The sequence below is a fragment of the Stegastes partitus genome, unplaced genomic scaffold (assembly GCF_000690725.1).
Source record: "Stegastes partitus isolate 25-593 unplaced genomic scaffold, Stegastes_partitus-1.0.2 Scaffold2408, whole genome shotgun sequence".
Lineage (NCBI taxonomy): Eukaryota > Metazoa > Chordata > Actinopteri > Pomacentridae > Stegastes > Stegastes partitus.
Window position 1 is genome coordinate 1 of NW_007580139.1, and position 17,563 is coordinate 17,563.

The following is a 17,563-nucleotide window of genomic DNA, read 5'->3' on the forward strand; positions in this document are numbered from 1 at the left end:
ATTGATGCTTTTATTTTGAATTGTGAATGTGGGAACTATTGCTCGTGGTGTTGGTTCCGATGGTGCACTTGTTGGAGTTGCACGTTTCATGGTAGGCGCCAGGAGCGGGTAAACTGGAAAGTGGGTATATTAATGAAGACCTCATTTCTGCCTTTTGAAGATCGGGTCAGGCAGCGAGGTATGTTTATGTTTTAATATAGTTTATATGCCTTTATTTTACATTTTTACCACATGGTGTGTTATGTTTGTTTAGTTCGATGGTGGCCAGGTCATTGTGCCAAAGTGGCGAAGCAACGAAAAAGTTGGTGCCATTGCTGAGAAGAGAAATAAACACAAGTTTTTGCCATCAGTAAAAAGAACTCTGTGTTTGTGAACCCCTGAGACGAGGCAGAAGTGATAAAGCATGTGAAGCTCACACTGAACCCCGCTGACGACTCAATTTTAGGTTAGTAGGTTCTGACAAATGAGGAATTTGACTTGTGGTTTTGGTGCGTTACAGTAAACGCTGACAAATACAGAATTTCTTTTTTTAAGAAGGACTGAAATATTTAAAAAAGGAAGCAAGTCAAATAAACAGCAAGTGTAGGAAATCCAATGAATTTTGCATAATAAAAAAAAGTGAAAGAACTATTTACAATGTGCAGGGATGTGCAAATTACTCACATGAGAATATTCAAACTAAGTGCAATAAAGTTTATTCAAATAAGGTGGCAGCAGGAAAGTTAATGCAGAGGTTGATCTAGAATGTCAGTGCTGGCTTTAGTGGGTAATTTAGTTGTGAATATGTTGTTCTTGTATATTTTTTTCTTCAAATTTTCATTCATTTAAAAAAAGAAAAAGTACTTGAGTGGACTGTTGTTTCTTAATTCTTCCAGTAGGAATTAGAGCCAATTAGACAGTTGTTGGTTTAATTTTGTGAATTTTGTTTTCTCTGCTGCACTGAAAACTTATCACACTGCATTTTATCTGCTTATGCACCCCGATTGTGTTGTATTTAAAAAAGCATCTATCTGCTTTGACAGAGAACAAACGGAGCTTTTCTGTTTTCTGCATCTTTCTGTTGAAGCGGCTCGTCGGAGGTTCAGATTAAAGTGTAAAACGACAGACTGTCCGAACCAAGAGAAGGAAGTTTGAGTGGAAGCGTAGAAAGGCAGGATTGTTGAAAAATGTATGATAGTTTAGTTTCAGCCACTGGTGCAGCCTGAGGTCATCGCAGAAGTGTCTGTTTCACGGGATCCTCCACCCGAGTGGAGACAGATGAACAATGGCTGCATGTTTTTAGATTTTATGAACACTCTCTAACCTTTGGTTAATTCACACGCAGTCTGAAAATCGACTTTTAAGTCAGCCAAGCGTAATTGCGGCAGATAAACCATCACGAGGGTCAAAGCTTCATCGAGCCGGGTCGCTTTACTGCCCGTCACACGATTAGCATCTCGTGTTTCTGCAGAGGTCAGGAAGGTGACACTCGTCTCCGGTGCTCGCCACAGTCGCACCAACAAATTCACCTTTACTGTGGACAACAAGTGGCTCAAACGTCGCTTGTAAGTCACTGGCTGAAACAAACAGTCCACTTTACCTTGTGTTTAAACTGTTAAAATGTGAAGAGGAAATAACTTAATGCAGATGTGGTCAAGACGAGCAGCTCTGCCACAGCTGATACGGAGCAGCTACGTACTGTATTTGCATCGCGCCAGACAGGAAGCGTGAGAATAGTTTTAAATAGATTGCTGTGGTTCACGGGCTGATAACTGTGTTTTGTTCTGGTAACGCTCACTGAGTACGAAGGAGGAAAGTCCGCCTGTGCACAGAACATACAATCCACGACACGTAACCTCTGAACAGCATGGAGATAAATTAGCTTCATGTCATATTCTAGGATCTCGGCTGCTCAGTTATGTGATCTGTAAGTCATTAAAAATAGCATCTCAGTGTCCTAATGCCAGTGTTGATGTCTTCATATGTGTTTTGTCCAGCCAAGAGTCTAAAAATATTCACTCAATTATGTCAACAATAAAAGAAAAGCAGCAAATCTTCACAACTGAGAAGCAAAAACACGGTTATTTATTGGGCATTGTTGCTTCAGAAAGAGGTTTTTATATTGTGAGACAAAGATACTGCATGTACTGAATTTTCAGTCAGAGGTCATCCTCCTTCTAGAGTCAGTGTTCAGTCAAATCAGACAACACACAGACATGATGCACATATTTTTAGTTTCAGTATCATTTACACTTTCTTTCTTCAATTTGCATCGTCAAAAGATCCGTTGATGTGTTTAGAATCCTTAAAGAAAGACGCTCTGTACATTCAGGGGTCTTTTGCAAACAGGAATAGAACGGTAGCATCTGATTTGGCACAGTTTGCCTGTTTGCACTTGACTGTGTCTGAAGGCGAAATTGTCAGGGTTATTTTTATTTATTTTATAAGATTATTAGATTATCAATTTGTTTCAGGTTTAAAGAATTTGCTGGTTCCGGCTTCTAAGATGTAAGAAGTTGCTGCTTTCCTGTATTTTGTGACTGTCAACACAACACCTTTGGGTCTCGGATCGTGTTTCTTCACTTTGGTTTGCAGGAAATGTGAGAAATTATGATTCACTTTTTTTTAAACATGTGTCCCCATGAATGAGCCGTCAGACCTGTTTTGCACCAAAATGGATGATGCGCTACATAATCACATCACCGCTGGGTTTGGACTAACATTTGTTGAGGGTCTGCACACTGGACAGGGTGCTGCTGATGTTGAGTAACGCTTGTGTGATTTATTTTTGGGAGCTGTAGCAAAGATAGAAAGACAGATTTACTAACTTATTATTCCTGAGCTGCTGCATCACATTCCCACCACACTGACCTGCTGCATCCTCTGTGATCAAACATCTCATTCACGAACTCTGCCTAGCAACAGCGTAGCCAATCAGCTCGTAGCCGCGGGATGTCAGACAGAAACACGGCTGAAAAGACGGATGGTAATGGCAGATCAGTGCTGCTACTCTTATTGATTTTGTGTGCTCTTGCTTGTCCTTTCATTGTCTGTGTGAAAGGGAGCTCGTGTAAACATCGGATCACATCGACACCAGCTGGCCTCATCTAGACAGTCGCCATTAACTCTGTCGGCTCAATTTGTGAATGTAATTGGGTCTATTTGATGTGATTGTTCTGTTAAATGATGCATGGAGTTGACATTTTTTTTAAATCTCCTCAGCTGCAGTTTTATGTATACAGTCAACAAGACGGTGACTCACTCAGTCGTAGGGTTTGCTCTGAAGCAGGTTTTCAAACATTTAAATGTGCCTCCTCAGCTGCCATCTGTGGTGGAATTACGACAAAGTTCTCCCTGCAAAGGGGAAGATAAACTATTTTTTTTAACCTGTGTTGTTAATTAGGATTGCATTTGCTCCAGCATAATAGACATTTTGTGTATAAAAATGGCCACAAAAAACAGAAGAATGAATCAATAATGGTCACACAAATGCATTGCCTTTACTGCTCACACACCGATCAGGCCACATTCTGAACCAGGAAAACCCCTGAAGGCAAAGACAGATAAACAGTATCAGAAGTAGAATCTTATATGTGTGGTGGTTTCCTTTAGTGCTGAAATAGGTAATGGATTACACAACCAAAAATGTATTGCTGTGAACAAGTTTTATAAATAATTTATCGAGTAAAATCCTTCAATATTTGCTGAAATATGACAATGTGCTGCTCTTCTGTCTTGTATACGGTAAAATGTTGGCGTTTTGAACTGCTTGTTGGACAAAATAAGCAACAAATAAACATTTCAAGTGAAGCTGTGATGGTTGTTTTTCACTATTTTGACATTCTATTGACTAAATTTATAAATTGGAAAAGCTCCAAGTTCAATAAATGTACACTAAGAATATTGGTGGTGGCCCATTTCAGACACATTTCCTTATTAGTTGTGTTAACTGTGTAGTGTGAGAAATGCAGCTGTATCTCACCCTGTGTTTGTCTCTTTCTGTCTTCAGTACTGGATCAATGAGTTCACCAGCTCTCTGGGCATAGGAGTCTTTCACTCAGGGATTGAGATCTATGGAAGAGGTAAGGTTACCCAGAAATCTGACACCACCCACGTCAGGGCATCCGCCCGAGGGTGCTGTTTCAGAAAGGATGCTGCTTTTATAGCTCAGAACACATAATGCATACGTCACTGTGTTTCACTCCAAAAATATCCGTCTATAAACGTGTTATATGTCACAGAGAGGCTTTTTTGTTTTGTAACACGAGCTGCTCCAACATGTGTTCCTGCTCTGTGTGTGTGTCCAGAGTTTGCCTATGGCGGACACCCGTACCCATTCTCAGGGATCTTTGAGATCACGCCAGGTGATGCAACTGAACTCGGCGAGACCTTTAAGTTCAAGTAAGTGGATGTTTGGTGTTTATATGAGATGCACAAGCACAGGTGTGTCTCCTCAACGTTCATCTGTCACACTCGTCGCCCACTGCACAGACAACTCGTGAGCTGGTTTCATTGAGAGCCTGATAGTCAGTAAGCTCAGCAGTCAGTTCATCAGTGTGTCAGTAGCTCAGTCACTCCTAAGTCTGTCAGTCTATCAGTTAATTGACTCAGTTGTCAGTGAACTAGCAACAGAGACAGCCAAGTCCACCAGGGCTTAGCTAAAGAATGGGGAAAAAAAACACTCAATGGTAATTAACAAATGAGTAAATTGTGATAAATGGATCTGTTCTAAATAAATAGACAGAAAAAGAATGATATTTTATTTATCCGGCATCCAGTAGCTACAAAAAATGACTCACAATAAACACACAATAAGAGTTAGCCTGTATGAAGCAGCTTTACTAACCTGAAGCACAAGTTATTAAAAATGTCAACAACACATATGGAGACTGTGCAATAGTGGAACAATAGTAAATGAAGTGACTTTGAGTACACAGCAAGAAGGGCGAAGGCTCTGCAGTGAAATAAAGCAGAAACATAGAGCAGAGCATTAGTACTCGGTGTCCCCCCCGCCTCTCCTGGGAAGAGTTGAAAAGCCTAATAGCTTTGGGGACAAAGGATCTCTGAAGTCCGTCCACTGAGCAGCTCAGTGACTGCAACACAACCACTGAACTTACTGTTTTCCTGTGGTGGTGTGCAGCAGGTGACCGTCATTGTTCGTGACAGAAAGCTGTTTACAGAGTCCAGCTTCCTGCCCGGAGCATCTCTCTTCTTAATGCTGCCTCGACAGCCACTAGAGCAGAGAAAAGAAACTGGAAACCGTGCACTGGTACAACAGCAGTTTAGTCTCCAAAAGAAATACGTCCTCCAATAGTCTACCACCATCCACTCGTATTCAGCTGCAGGTGGTTTGAGTGGCGCCATGCCCGCTGCCCCGCAATGTCTGTGTCGTCTGAAAACTTGTGTAGAGACAACAGGGCAAAGCACAGTCCCCAGTGGTTCTGGTGCTGCTCACTGCCCTCTCAGATGCTCTCAGTGTGACTTACTGAGCTAGTGAGGGAATCTGTGATCCAGGTCAAAAGGTGGAGGTCCACCTGCATCCTGGCCAGCTTTTCTCTAAATAAGACGGGCTGAAAGCACTGAGGAAGTCCAAAAACAAGATGTCATGGTGCTTTTTTATTTGACAGTAGGCCTATTGGAGGTGGCAGAGGATGGTATCTACACTCACCTTCTCTTGGTAGGCAAACTGTGGAGAGCCCAGTGCACTGGATTATTTGCATCAGCCTTCATCTGCACAATCACCCAATCAGGCTGCAGCAGGGTATCGTAGGAACCATGTAGGGCCAAAATGAGGATTAAAAAACTCACATACATGGGCGCCCCTGCAGCTCACCTGGTTGAGCGGGCGACCCAGAAACAGGGGCTATAGTTCCCCGGTGCGGCGTTCGTGGGTTCGACTCTCGCTCGCGACGGTTTGCTGCAGGGTCTCTCCCCATTCTTCTCCTCCCTTTCCTGTCTCACTCTCTCACTGTCCTGACTAATAAAGGCAAAAACGCCAGAAAAATAATCTTTAAAAACAAAAAACAACAACTCACATACATGTACTCAGGATGGTCAGCCCTCTGCACAAGACGAGGAAACTATTGGAAAAGCTGAATAAACAGCAGAGCGATATCTGCTGCAAGATGTGTAGATAACCTGTTCCAACAAAAATGGAAACACAACATGAACACAACAAACCTTTTCCACCATTTGAAAAGATACCATCTTGCTGAGAATACACAGAGAGAGCCACAAAGTCTGCACTCGTAACCTGAGGGGACAAGCTCGCTAATAAGCATCTTGTGACAAAATAAGTTTCTTTCCTCTTATTGATATTAAATCTAGATTGAAATAATTACCGATATTGATCAGTAGTGGCACCTATTTGTGCATCAGCCAGTGCATTAACGTTCACCTCAGCAATCGTGACACATTCTGATTTGCCCAGGAAGCTCATTTTTTGTCGGACATTACATAGATTTCTGCCAGTGATCGCTAATTTCCTGTCATGCATCTGAGGTTTTTACATCTGACATCTGCTTGTAAGTCCATCTGAAGCTGAGACAAGCAGCCTCTAAACAAGTTCAGCTCCACCACTGAACATCTAACTGTTCATCACATGCCTCCAAAATAAGATTGTAAGTGCGATCAGTGACGAGTTGGATGTGTCACAGATTTACAGCGACCGGGTTACTACAGTGTAATCATGTGTAAAACTGGTGCACGTAAACACACGGAGTAATCCAGTCAGTCAGCTAAGTTATGATCTGCTGAATGCACCCAACACCTTGATGCAAGCACCATAAGCTTGTCTCAGTGTTTGGGTCACAAGATACTCCCTAAACCAAACAGGAACAGTCAAACTATCATCAACAAACGGTCACTTTGTTTGTGAATCATGAATTTGTTTATTATGCAAGCCAGAGATTTCCAGGTCTGCTGTGTGTATCCTGCACAGAGGACTACCGGTTACTGCTGCTGCATGGAGAAAACACAGAGTAAACACACGTGGGTAGCATGTGACAGACATTTTATAATTTCACAGTGTTTTTCTCGTGGTTCTCGGTCGCTGACTTGGACCGAGTCAAAGTGAGAGAAAACAGGATGGAGCAGAAACAAAGTGTAATTTCTCCTCAGTGTTCATGTGACAGCGACATGTGAAACGTTGGAGACTAAAGGGGGAAAAACTGCAGCATGAAAGAGTTCAGTTTGATGCACATTTGCACATAAAATGCAGTACAGTAAAGCTTTCAAGCAGCTATAAGATTCCAAGGTTGGAATGTTGTGTTTGTGTCATTTGAAAGGCTAAAGGCTTGTGGTGTTTGTGTGTTGGAGTTGGCAGTGTATCGTGCTGCGTTTGTGATATTGTTTCCCTGCGCATGAGCAGATGAGGTGGAAAAGAACAAGCGGCCAACTGTATAAAAACTCAGCGTGTTATTTAGTCAAATCAGAGGTGAAAATAAGTAGATGTATCTGTAAATGCGAGACGTTTCTTTCGCCCGACTGCAGTGCGGTTTTGTCAGATTTTCGCTGCAACTGAATCGGCGTCGGTGAAACAGTAGAGCACCCAGCGAGTTCAATATGTTTAGTGTGTCTGTCTACCCAGAGCTCCTGTGCTGCCGTGCATTACTTCTGCTCTAGTTGATCTGCCCTGTGGCTTTACGCAGACTCTGCCTATCAGACACACACACACACACACTTTCTGTCTCCATGCAGGCCACTAGACCATAAGTGTGGATCATCTGGGACAAAATGCCGGCATATCATCCACGGCGACACGTCCTCGTCGATGAGCAGACGGAAATCATCGTATTTTGTGACGTGATGTAAAAGTGTGAAGCAATGCAGGAAATGAGTAACGACTCTAAACACATTTAAACTGTCCCCAAAGGATAAAAAAACAAAAAGACAAAGAGGATCGATGGCAGCTGTAAAATGATCTTGCTGTTCTTCATAAAGCAGTTTGTCACGTCTGGAAGAAGTCAGAATTATTTATATAAATAACAGAAATCCATCACTTTAGTAGAGACAGTAGGAGCCAACCATGTAAGGGCAAAAATAATATTCCTTTAATGTTTTTCTGTTCTCTGACGGATTTGGCAAAGTCTGTAAAATGCAAAAATGAATTGTTTAAACTTGACGAATGCAACCTGTTAAAGAGCCCCTATCATGCACACACACAGATTTCTAATTTTCTATTTTTGGGCTCTACTAGAATAACTTTACTTGCTTTAATGGTGAAATAACGCACCATTTTTCACATACAGTATATTGCTGCAGTCCTTCTGTTTGAAACGCTATGTTTTAGCTCCTGTCTCTTTAAGGCAGGGATGTCCAATCCTGGTCCTCGAGGGCCACAGTCCTGCATGTTTTAGATGTTTCCCTCTTCCAACACACCTGATTCAAATGATCAGCTCATCATCAAGCTCTGCAGAAGCCTGATAACGATCCTGATCACTTGAATCAGGTGTTTTGAAGAGGGAAACATCTAAAACATGCAGGACTGTGGCCCTCGAGGACCAGGATTGGACACCCCTGCTTTAAGGTCTCGCTTCCTGAGAAGCCCAGTCTGCTCTGATTGGTCAGCCGGTCCAGCAAAAGCAATGAAAGTAACCTATCATAACCCCAAATGTATTATTATAGGAAAAGAGTGAGAAAATAATGGTGGACGACGAGGATGCTGCTCAAACTAGCTGAATGCAGCTGTGTTACATGATGACATCATTAAGTAACAGAAAGAATAAGGCTGCACAAACGTGGCATTTCAGACAGATAGGAAGCTGTATAAAAAGTGTGCAGACTTTTTATATGCAGAAAAAGCCATAAAACACATCCAAGAAGTGCTTGACACCCTAAATTCTCCTTTTGTTGTGTTGTGTCTTTTATTTTTCTTTATTTGATTGTGGTTTCATTCAGATTCTCATGTCTCATAAGTTGCTGTTTACTTGTGCATCACTTTGGTTCAACTCCTGTTGTTTTAAGTGCACTTAATAAAAGATATTTGACTTCACTTGACTAAATTAAACTGGAAAAACCCAAATGTGGGCTCTTTAATGAGGCGTAAGTTGATGAGGTTTCATCATTAGACGATCAGCTCCCTTTAAATGATTATATAAGACGACCACATCCTTTATCTGAGGGCACTTCACAGAATATGTCAACATGGAGTCAAAAGAAGAATTTCTACATAAAAATCTGTGTAAACACCCCACCAGATATATATGTAATAGATTGGAGGATAATATATCCTCAGCTCTGTACAGCAGACGATTACACCAGCTTTTGTACAGTCAGTCCCGAACCAATCATTTTGTTTCCAAAGTGTCTTTAAAGTCTGAGAAAATTTCTGAAAGCCACAAATGATCCTAAATCACCCGTAGGTGCCACTTAAGACAATTCTGTTGAGCAGTTGTTGCTTGAGGCTCACTGATTGTGCAAAAGAGCTTTGAGACAGAGACGCCCAGACGTCTCTTTCGGTGTTTTCTTAGTGAGTAATAACTTTGACGTCTTTACCTCCACTTGTCTCTGCAGAGAAGCCATAGTCCTGGGCAGCACAGACTTCACAGAGGAGGATGTGGAGCGGATCGTGGAGGAGATGGGGAAGGAGTACAAAGGCAACGCCTACCACCTCATGCACAAGAACTGCAACCATTTCTCCTCAGCGCTGTCAGAGGTGGGCACAAACATCCTATCAGAACACATCGCATAGACCGGCGTTTGGTTCCCCAAAACGTTTTTAGCTTCTGTCTTTGGTAGAAGAGTTAAACCAAGTCCTTATATTTTATGACTCACAACGTGCGGACTTGCCCCAAAAAAGAATGTAGGAGATGTATGTCCTCATAACATGAGGAATACAAGTTCAGACACACACACACACACACACACACACACACACACACACACACACACAGATGATCCGTTTAGCTGAAATTATTTGATTCGAGGTGCAAAAAAAATGAGCATACTCCATTAAACGTAGTGTAACTCCCGCTACTTCTTGATTTCCTCTGTCCTGTTGTGAGTGCTTGTGCTGTGGCTGTGTGTGTGTTTGTGTTTGTGTGTTGGTGTGTGTGTGTAGTTTCAATCGGCTTATCCTGGTGTGACTAATGAGTAGGGAGTCTTACAGTTAGCATCTAGCGCTGAGATGGGGATTAGGACACTGATACAAGCCCAGACATGCAGAGCCAGCTGGCAAACACACACACACACACACACACACACACATGCACATGCTGTACAACACACACACAACATACACTGATAAAAACACACATGTACAAACCACAGACAAGAAGAAATACACAGTTATTACACACATATAGACACAAAACTGCATCACATCAGTGCAACATACACATATTCCAACATACAAACACATATCTAGTGAAACACACACACACACACACACACACACAGAGTTGCCATAGAGCAGCAGTCCTACCCTCAGGATTTAATTCTCATGTTTACTGTAACCTCATTAACACGGGAGTTGGACTCGGAGCGACGGCGAGGAGAAGACGGTCGGACACGTTGACGGTCGCTGCAGCTTTCAGACATGAAGCGTAACAATTAATTCTCCGTTTGATGCGTGTGACGCCGACGCCGGTCCCTCTTTTTGAAGAGCAAATCAACACACTGTACCCTGTTAGCGCTCTGGTTCCGTCTCATTATGCAAGTCCATTATCTGTACACATCTGTTGTTCATCTGAGGGACGGAGGGGGAAGCACGGAAACCAAACGCAGGAATTAAAGACATTTGAACGCAGGACTGTGGTGCAGTCGAGTCTCACTAGGTCAGTTTGCCCCTTTGTTGTCTGTTTGTTTTTCTTTAAAAGGCTTGGAGCAATTAGAATCTCTCAGGTGATTGAAACACGTGCCTTTAGGAAGGACTTATTGAATATTGAAGCTCAGGGAGGCTCGACTTTGTTGGTGTTTTGCTTTGTGGTACATAAATGAGAACTCACTCGTTAGCTTTATCGTGTTCCCATATTGCGTTTTTAGGCGCATTTTAATTTAAAAACTTTCGGAAATGGGCAATTGAAACATTTTTTACCATTTAACTCACTTACTGATCAGCTGTTTCTGCTTCTTTTGTTGTTTTCGCCTCCAGACAGAGTAAAACATGGCCGATACCAGCTGACATGAAAGATTTCTATTCGTTTTCTCTTATAGATGGCCAAGATTTTGTTTCTTATTCTTCCTTTTAACAGGTTTTGTTTCCGGCTTCTTCTACTGTTTTTATTCCAGCCATGCCTAACGTAGCCTCTACTGCCACCTTCAGACGACACCACACAGCGTACGGTTTTCATTCCAGGGCAGTTCACGGAAACAAGCCTAAGTTTGCTCCACCATGTCTTAACAGTTACACAGAAACACGGTTATTAGCTGCCATCCTTCCCGAAGCTCTTCAAATCAGTATTTTTAATTTACAACCACATGAAATCATCGCCCAACATTTGAGTGTCTTTGAGCTTTTTGTTTTGGTTTTACATCCCACAATTAAACTGTTTTTATTCACTGACACACCTCTCACAGATCACACCTGTTTCCTGCCCAGCACCAAACTGCAAAAGTGAGCAACCAGCTGAAAAGCAAAGTCTGTGTATGTAGCAGCGACATATCTATATCTGTATCCTACAGCTTATAACGGCATCAAATCCTTTACATTGGACGTAAAAGGCATTTTGACAAGACATAAAAGAAACTGTGTGTAAAAAGACGAGATAAGCTTACTCTGAAATGTAGTAAAAGAGATTAAAGAGGAGATTAAAGCTACGCCACAGCTGTTGCAGCTTGTTGTGCTGCTCCCCAGTGGCCAAAACAAACCAGTGAATGCAGGTGTGAGGAGCAGATCTCTGTGCTCCCATTTCCTGTCTTTTTTCTTTATCTTCTGTTGCCTCCTAGTTATTTTTATCTGGAATCGTACTCAGCGTCTGCTATAAGAGGCCAGCTTATCTGCCGTGAGCAGCGCTGGTTGGTGATTTGAAAGCTTGTGTTGTGAGTGTAAAGGGGCATTTCTGTAAACACGTGTTCATATGTCAGCCAAGCACCAACTCGAGTGATTTTTATAGATTAGCCGGAGAACGTAGAGCTACCTCTCCTCCTCGCTGAGGCTGTGTAGTCGTAATACGGGGAAGGCGTTTGCATTTTCTACTTTTCAAAACATCTACGGAAAAAGGCCAAGAATCCTGTCGGTTCAGAGCAAACACACGTTACAATCTCGCACCATCTGTTGGCTGCGGGTGGCGTGTGTGACATGCAAAAGCAGCTGCTTTGCAAGACATTCTTGTGGTGAGAAGCAAATCCACAGTCGCTGTCTCCTCATGCATCTGAAGAAGCAGCCTGTCAGCAGCTTCGCTAAACGCTCTGATCAAAAAGCACAATTAAGCCCTCTGAGGGGGGAAAACACTGAGTTTCTTGGAAGCCTCTTGTCCTGTAATGCTGTGATAATGCTGAGAGATGATAATTGGCCCTCACGCAGGCTGGGCTGCCGCCTGTGTCGGCACGCTAGCTCAGGGAGGAGAGAGAGATCCACCAGGTCCAACCAGACCCGCCCATGAATGAGCACTTGGTGGTAGCAGATGGAGAAATCACTGCTGTACATTCAGAAAGTCAACAGATCAAACACAGACCTCAAAAGTGGCAGAGAAAGACAGACAGGAGGCGTTTTAATGCCACACATTCATTGTCTTACATCTTTTTCTTTTCAGCTTCACTCAGATGTCCTCTGACTTAGAAACAAAGAAAGTAAACATTTAATTTGTAGATCATGAAATGAGCACAGACAACAGAAAGTTTAGACAGAAGATACGCTCCGTTTGATTTAACCTTTATTTAGGCTTATTTCATGTTAGTGTTTGTCCCGCAAAAACATTTTTCAAATAGAAGAATTACCAGAATTTATGGACATTTACTTTATATTATAGAACTTTACTGATATTGCTGTCGTCACACTTTGAGTTGTCTTTGTGCTCCTGCTGCAAAACTTAAGCGAAGAAATGTGTGTGTGCGTGTGTCCCTTTATTTAAACAACTTAGAAATAATCCCTTCCTGCCTTAAAATGGCTTAAATGTAACCCTGAGCTTTCTTTAAAATGCAGATCTATCAGAGCTCCACCTGTCTGTCCTCTCACGCCTCTAAATAGTAAAAAGCAGAAAGCTGTGGAGGTAGAAGTGATGAAGGATGGAAAAACTTGAGTGAAGCTTTGGTTTTGTTGAAAAGTGCAGAAATAAAAACTCGTACCTAATAACATAAATACACAACATATAGGATATTATAAAGTATTCTTGTGCCAAATGAAACCTTTTTACTCAGTGAAACATTGCATCTAAAACCAGCCAACCCCAGGTGCCAACAGTAAAAACACCAGATTCTTTTTCCTTCAGCGACGTGGAGCTGGAATTATTATTCATCTATGTCAGAGAAAAACATCTGTTTCCGCCGATTAAGGCCGTTTTGATGAATCGCTGTTTACGTCTTGAACCATAACAACACTTTCCCTCCTCTTCCTCTCCCGCTCTCTCCTCAGATCCTGTGCGGCAGGGAGATCCCTCGCTGGGTCAACCGGCTGGCCTACTTCAGCTCCTGCGTGCCATTCCTCCAGAGCTGCCTGCCCAAAGAGTGGCTGACCCCCGCGGCCTTACAGTCCAGCGTGAGCCAGGAGCTGCACGGAGGAGGAGAGCTGGAGGAGGCCGAGGACGCCGCCGCCACAGCCTCCCTGGCCTCCATGTCGCCCTGCTCACCTTCGTCCTCCTCCAGCCCCACCTCGTCTTTGCCTCGTCACTCTCGCCACCACCAGCCCCGCCGGTAGAGGCTGCTTGCAAGGTCTGCTGGGAACCTTTGTGGGCTGGACTTGTTGTTGCAGAGACGGTCAGGTGACAGAGAACCTGCAGCAGGTCCAAGCTGCAGCCAAAAGTCCTGTCAGACTGTCCTGGAGCACGACGCTGAGCCTGCTCTGGGTGAGAACGTCGGCCAAACCTCGACAACGAGGAAGGGTTTTTCCTCCCAGAAAGGAAAAGGAGCTCTTGCTGCTGACAAAGGCAGGAAACTTACTTTCATCTCTCCCATCTGGAGCGAAATCCAAACTATTTCCCCTCAAGCCTCTTTCACTAACTTACCTGCCAAACTTCTGGGTGTTTGTCCAGCGGCGTTCTTTAAGATTTACCAGCCACGTCCAGATGTTACCAGCGCTTAGTTCATATTTGGTGCCTGTTGAAGTGGAAGCCAGAGAGAGGGGATCCTGAAAAAAGATGCACAAGTTTGGGTCAGTTGACAGGAAGAAAGATTGTTTTTTATCCGGCACAAATCAGGGTATGTTTCTGTTTTCTTTTCAGAAGTGTTTGGAGAACGTGTGAGGCTTTGACGCTACCGCTTGTTGCCGATTTTCAGTCAGGTGAAGCTGATTCAGGTCGAGCTGTTGTGGATGTTCGGCCGGTTAGCAGGTGCCTGGTTTACCGTCCCTCTCCCTCCTTCGACCTTTAGCTCTAACAGCCACAATCAAAACACACATTGGAGCTAAACATGTTCTGAAAATTACTGCATTTGCTTTGTGTTTGTAGTGAGTCATGAAGGCAGGCAAGCAACGGATGTAAAGTGGAGCGTCAGAGCGAGATGGGGTAATCGTTGGTTCACATGAATGGTGGCAGAAATAGCTGAGCGGAGACTGAAGAAAGCCGAGAGCTAAAGAAAGAGAAGTTCTTCTTCCCCCTCGCTTTAGCTGGAAGAGTGCGGTGTGAGGGGATTTCCGAGGTGACGAGGACACATGAGAAAAGGTTGTTCAGTTGCACAAATCGATTCCTTATTTCCTTTTTTACATCATACTGCTTATCTTTACGTCTCCAGGCCTCTAAAGTTCAAATGAAACCCGTTGAAAGGTTAAAAAAAATCCCTGTTTCAGTGCAATTTGTTGAAAAGCTCATAATTTACACGATGACAGACGGCGTTTACTGTCGCGTCGAACATCCACGTAGTCTGAGAACTGAATCCTGCACAGAAACCAGAGGAAGCCTGACCTCTGCATCCCCATCCTGGTTTTAAACGCACACAGTTCTGGCGCTGGTATCACTTGGCGTGCGGCTGGTAAATGTTTGAGCCGGACGTCTGGCTGCTGAAACCCAGAGAGCAGCGGCTGGATTTAGGAATCCATACACTTTGCCTCAAAATGCTGTGAGCGCATCAGGACCTCAGACTCTTTTATTTTTCTATCACAGCAGGCTGGAAGTCGACTACAATCAGCCTCATGATCGTCGATCCATACGAGACGCCCTGGATGGGTTCGGTTGCGGGTAACCTCCAAGTCCCACTTTGATGTCAAACCTGTAGCAGCTGTTCGAGTCCTCCCTCCCGTCATGGAATCACAGATTTGATGAAACCAAATGATTTCTCAGCCTTTAGTCTAATGATCATGAAGTAGCAGCAGCAGTTTCCAGTATCGTTAAATGTTCCGATGTGTTCTGGTTTAGCGCAGGCAGTGACTTCAGCCCTTCTCAGACACGAAACGTTCTGTTGAAGTGACGGCGTTCAGACAGAAGGTCGCTTAACTTTCCTCACATCCAGAGATAATTATTATTGAGTAATTAATGGAGTTATCGCACAAATGCGCATCAGTTTGGCGACGCTGGTGTGGATTAGGGATCGACCGATGCTGGTTTTTCAGGGCAAATGCCGATTATTGGTCATGAAGGAAGAACATTAACCGATATTTTGAGCTGATGTGAGGGGTTGTATTTGACAGCATTCGATAGCAGCAAACATGGCGTTCAATTAAGGCAGCTTCTAGCAACTGGAGCGATGGCTGTGACGTTCTCTGTTCACTGATGGGTCCATCGATTGAGATTGTGTGTCATAGAGTTCCTAATCTTTCTCTCTTCCATCACTTTTATTGCCCATGAGAGTACCTAACCTAAAGCATTTTCAATTACTCTTTTACAGATACTGTTCTGGGGTAATCTGTGCCCCCCTAACTTAGCCGCTAGCGTAGCCTGAGCCACTGTGAAAGCTGTTGGTTTCCTTGTCTGCAGCAGTGGTTCAGGGTTCTTGTTCGGTTTTGGCAGGTTGTGTTTCTGGTAGAGAAACCGCAGAGTAACTACAGAAAGAGAGAAGCAGCTGCATCCGACCCAAAGTAGAGGAGGTGATAATCGGTTAATAGGAATAATGATAATCAGAGACGTATCGGCCCAGATAGAAGGTCGATAATCGGTCAGTCCTTAATCCTGCTGCTGCCTCACGCTGCAGGAAAAACTCCTAAAACAGCTGAAAGCAACAAACTGCTGTTGATGTGAACAGTGAGTCTCATTAAGTAAGTTTTATTTTAATGGACATTTCAGTTTGTAGTTGATGTGAAATTCTAGGGCAACGTTAACGAGCGGTTTTGGCTCTTTGTTTTGATTTTTAGACCAATATTGGTGCTGAAATGTGGACAAAGCCTTCCCCTAAGTTGACTCAGAGTATCTTGTGCGTCCCTGTTTGTTGATGGTAGTGGTGAAAGCGATCTGTAAAGGTTACCACGTAGTAAGAGTTTAACTTCTTTAACACGTTCAGATGCCGTCAGATTAACAGAAAAGCAGCGCGTGTCTGAAAGGGGCTTTGGAGATTAGACGTTTCTTTCTCAGTAGCAGCTGCCGAGGTGCCTTTTGAGCAAGGCGCTGAACCCACAGGTGTTCCAGTGACCAGCAGTAGACGGCTGTGGTCGGACTGGACGGATCCCCGCTGATGTCAGTCGGTGTATGAAGTAGAGTCACTTTCCTCACATCTGTGTCCGGTTCGGGACGACGCACGTTGGTGTCGATTCGGGTCATTTTGAAACTTGACACTGAAACCATCATTTGCTCAGACAAGTCTTTTCTAGTATTTCCACCAGAAGATGCTGCTTTTCCTACACGACGAGCGCCTCGTTTCAAACTCTACACATGCTGTTAACGACAACACGAGTGCTGTACAATGTGTCCTGTCCCCAGCGAGAGCCACGGATGTGTTGGAAAGATTTAATGATGGAAGTCTGAGGACGGTCGAATCTAAAAAAAAAAAAAAAAAAAAAAGTCTTGTTTATGTTTTTTAAATCCTTATTGTATTTCTATGATATAAAGACTCTCTGGCCTTTTTGTCGGTTTTGTTTGATAAACTCAGGACTCTAAAAGGCTTTGTAATATAATCCTTTTTTTATCCCACGGTTTATGTTTGCGTCGCTTTTTCTAATGCAGTAGTCACTCCGTAGAGCTTTTCAACGGCGCACTGTGGCCGTGCACTTTTCTACTCCTCTTTCAGAAGGAAAAGAGCTTTTGTTTACAACCCGTATGTTTGTTTGTGAGTCTGTGCTGCTCTTTGTTTTTTTTTTTTTGTTCTGTCCGTGCATGAATGTGTGAGTGTGTGCGCACACTTGTATTATAAAGTGTTTAGTCTCAACGAGCTGCCAACTGGGCCAAATTTCCCTGCATCACACACACACACACACACACACACACACACACACACACACACAGATATTGTTATATTCTGCAAAAGAAAGATGTACTTAAACAAATGTAGCACTGATTTCCAGGTAGATTTAAAAAATATTGCAGCATCTTTAAAAAGATCGGATGCCTTCTTTTTATTCTTTCGAGCT

The 17,563-nt window shown here is 43.3% G+C and overlaps 1 protein-coding gene across 1 annotated transcript; it reads left to right on the forward strand.

Moving 5' to 3' along the window:
- Positions 1 to 3,988: 3,988 nt before the first annotated feature.
- On the forward strand, positions 3,989 to 17,060 carry LOC103374939 (desumoylating isopeptidase 2-like; the record flags this gene model as incomplete). Its single annotated transcript, XM_008305099.1, has 4 exons — positions 3,989 to 4,061; positions 4,287 to 4,380; positions 9,493 to 9,634; positions 13,490 to 17,060. Coding segments are annotated over 4 exons (591 nt in total), but the record flags the coding sequence as incomplete, so codon positions are not given.
- Between the last annotated feature and the right edge of the window lie 503 nt (positions 17,061 to 17,563).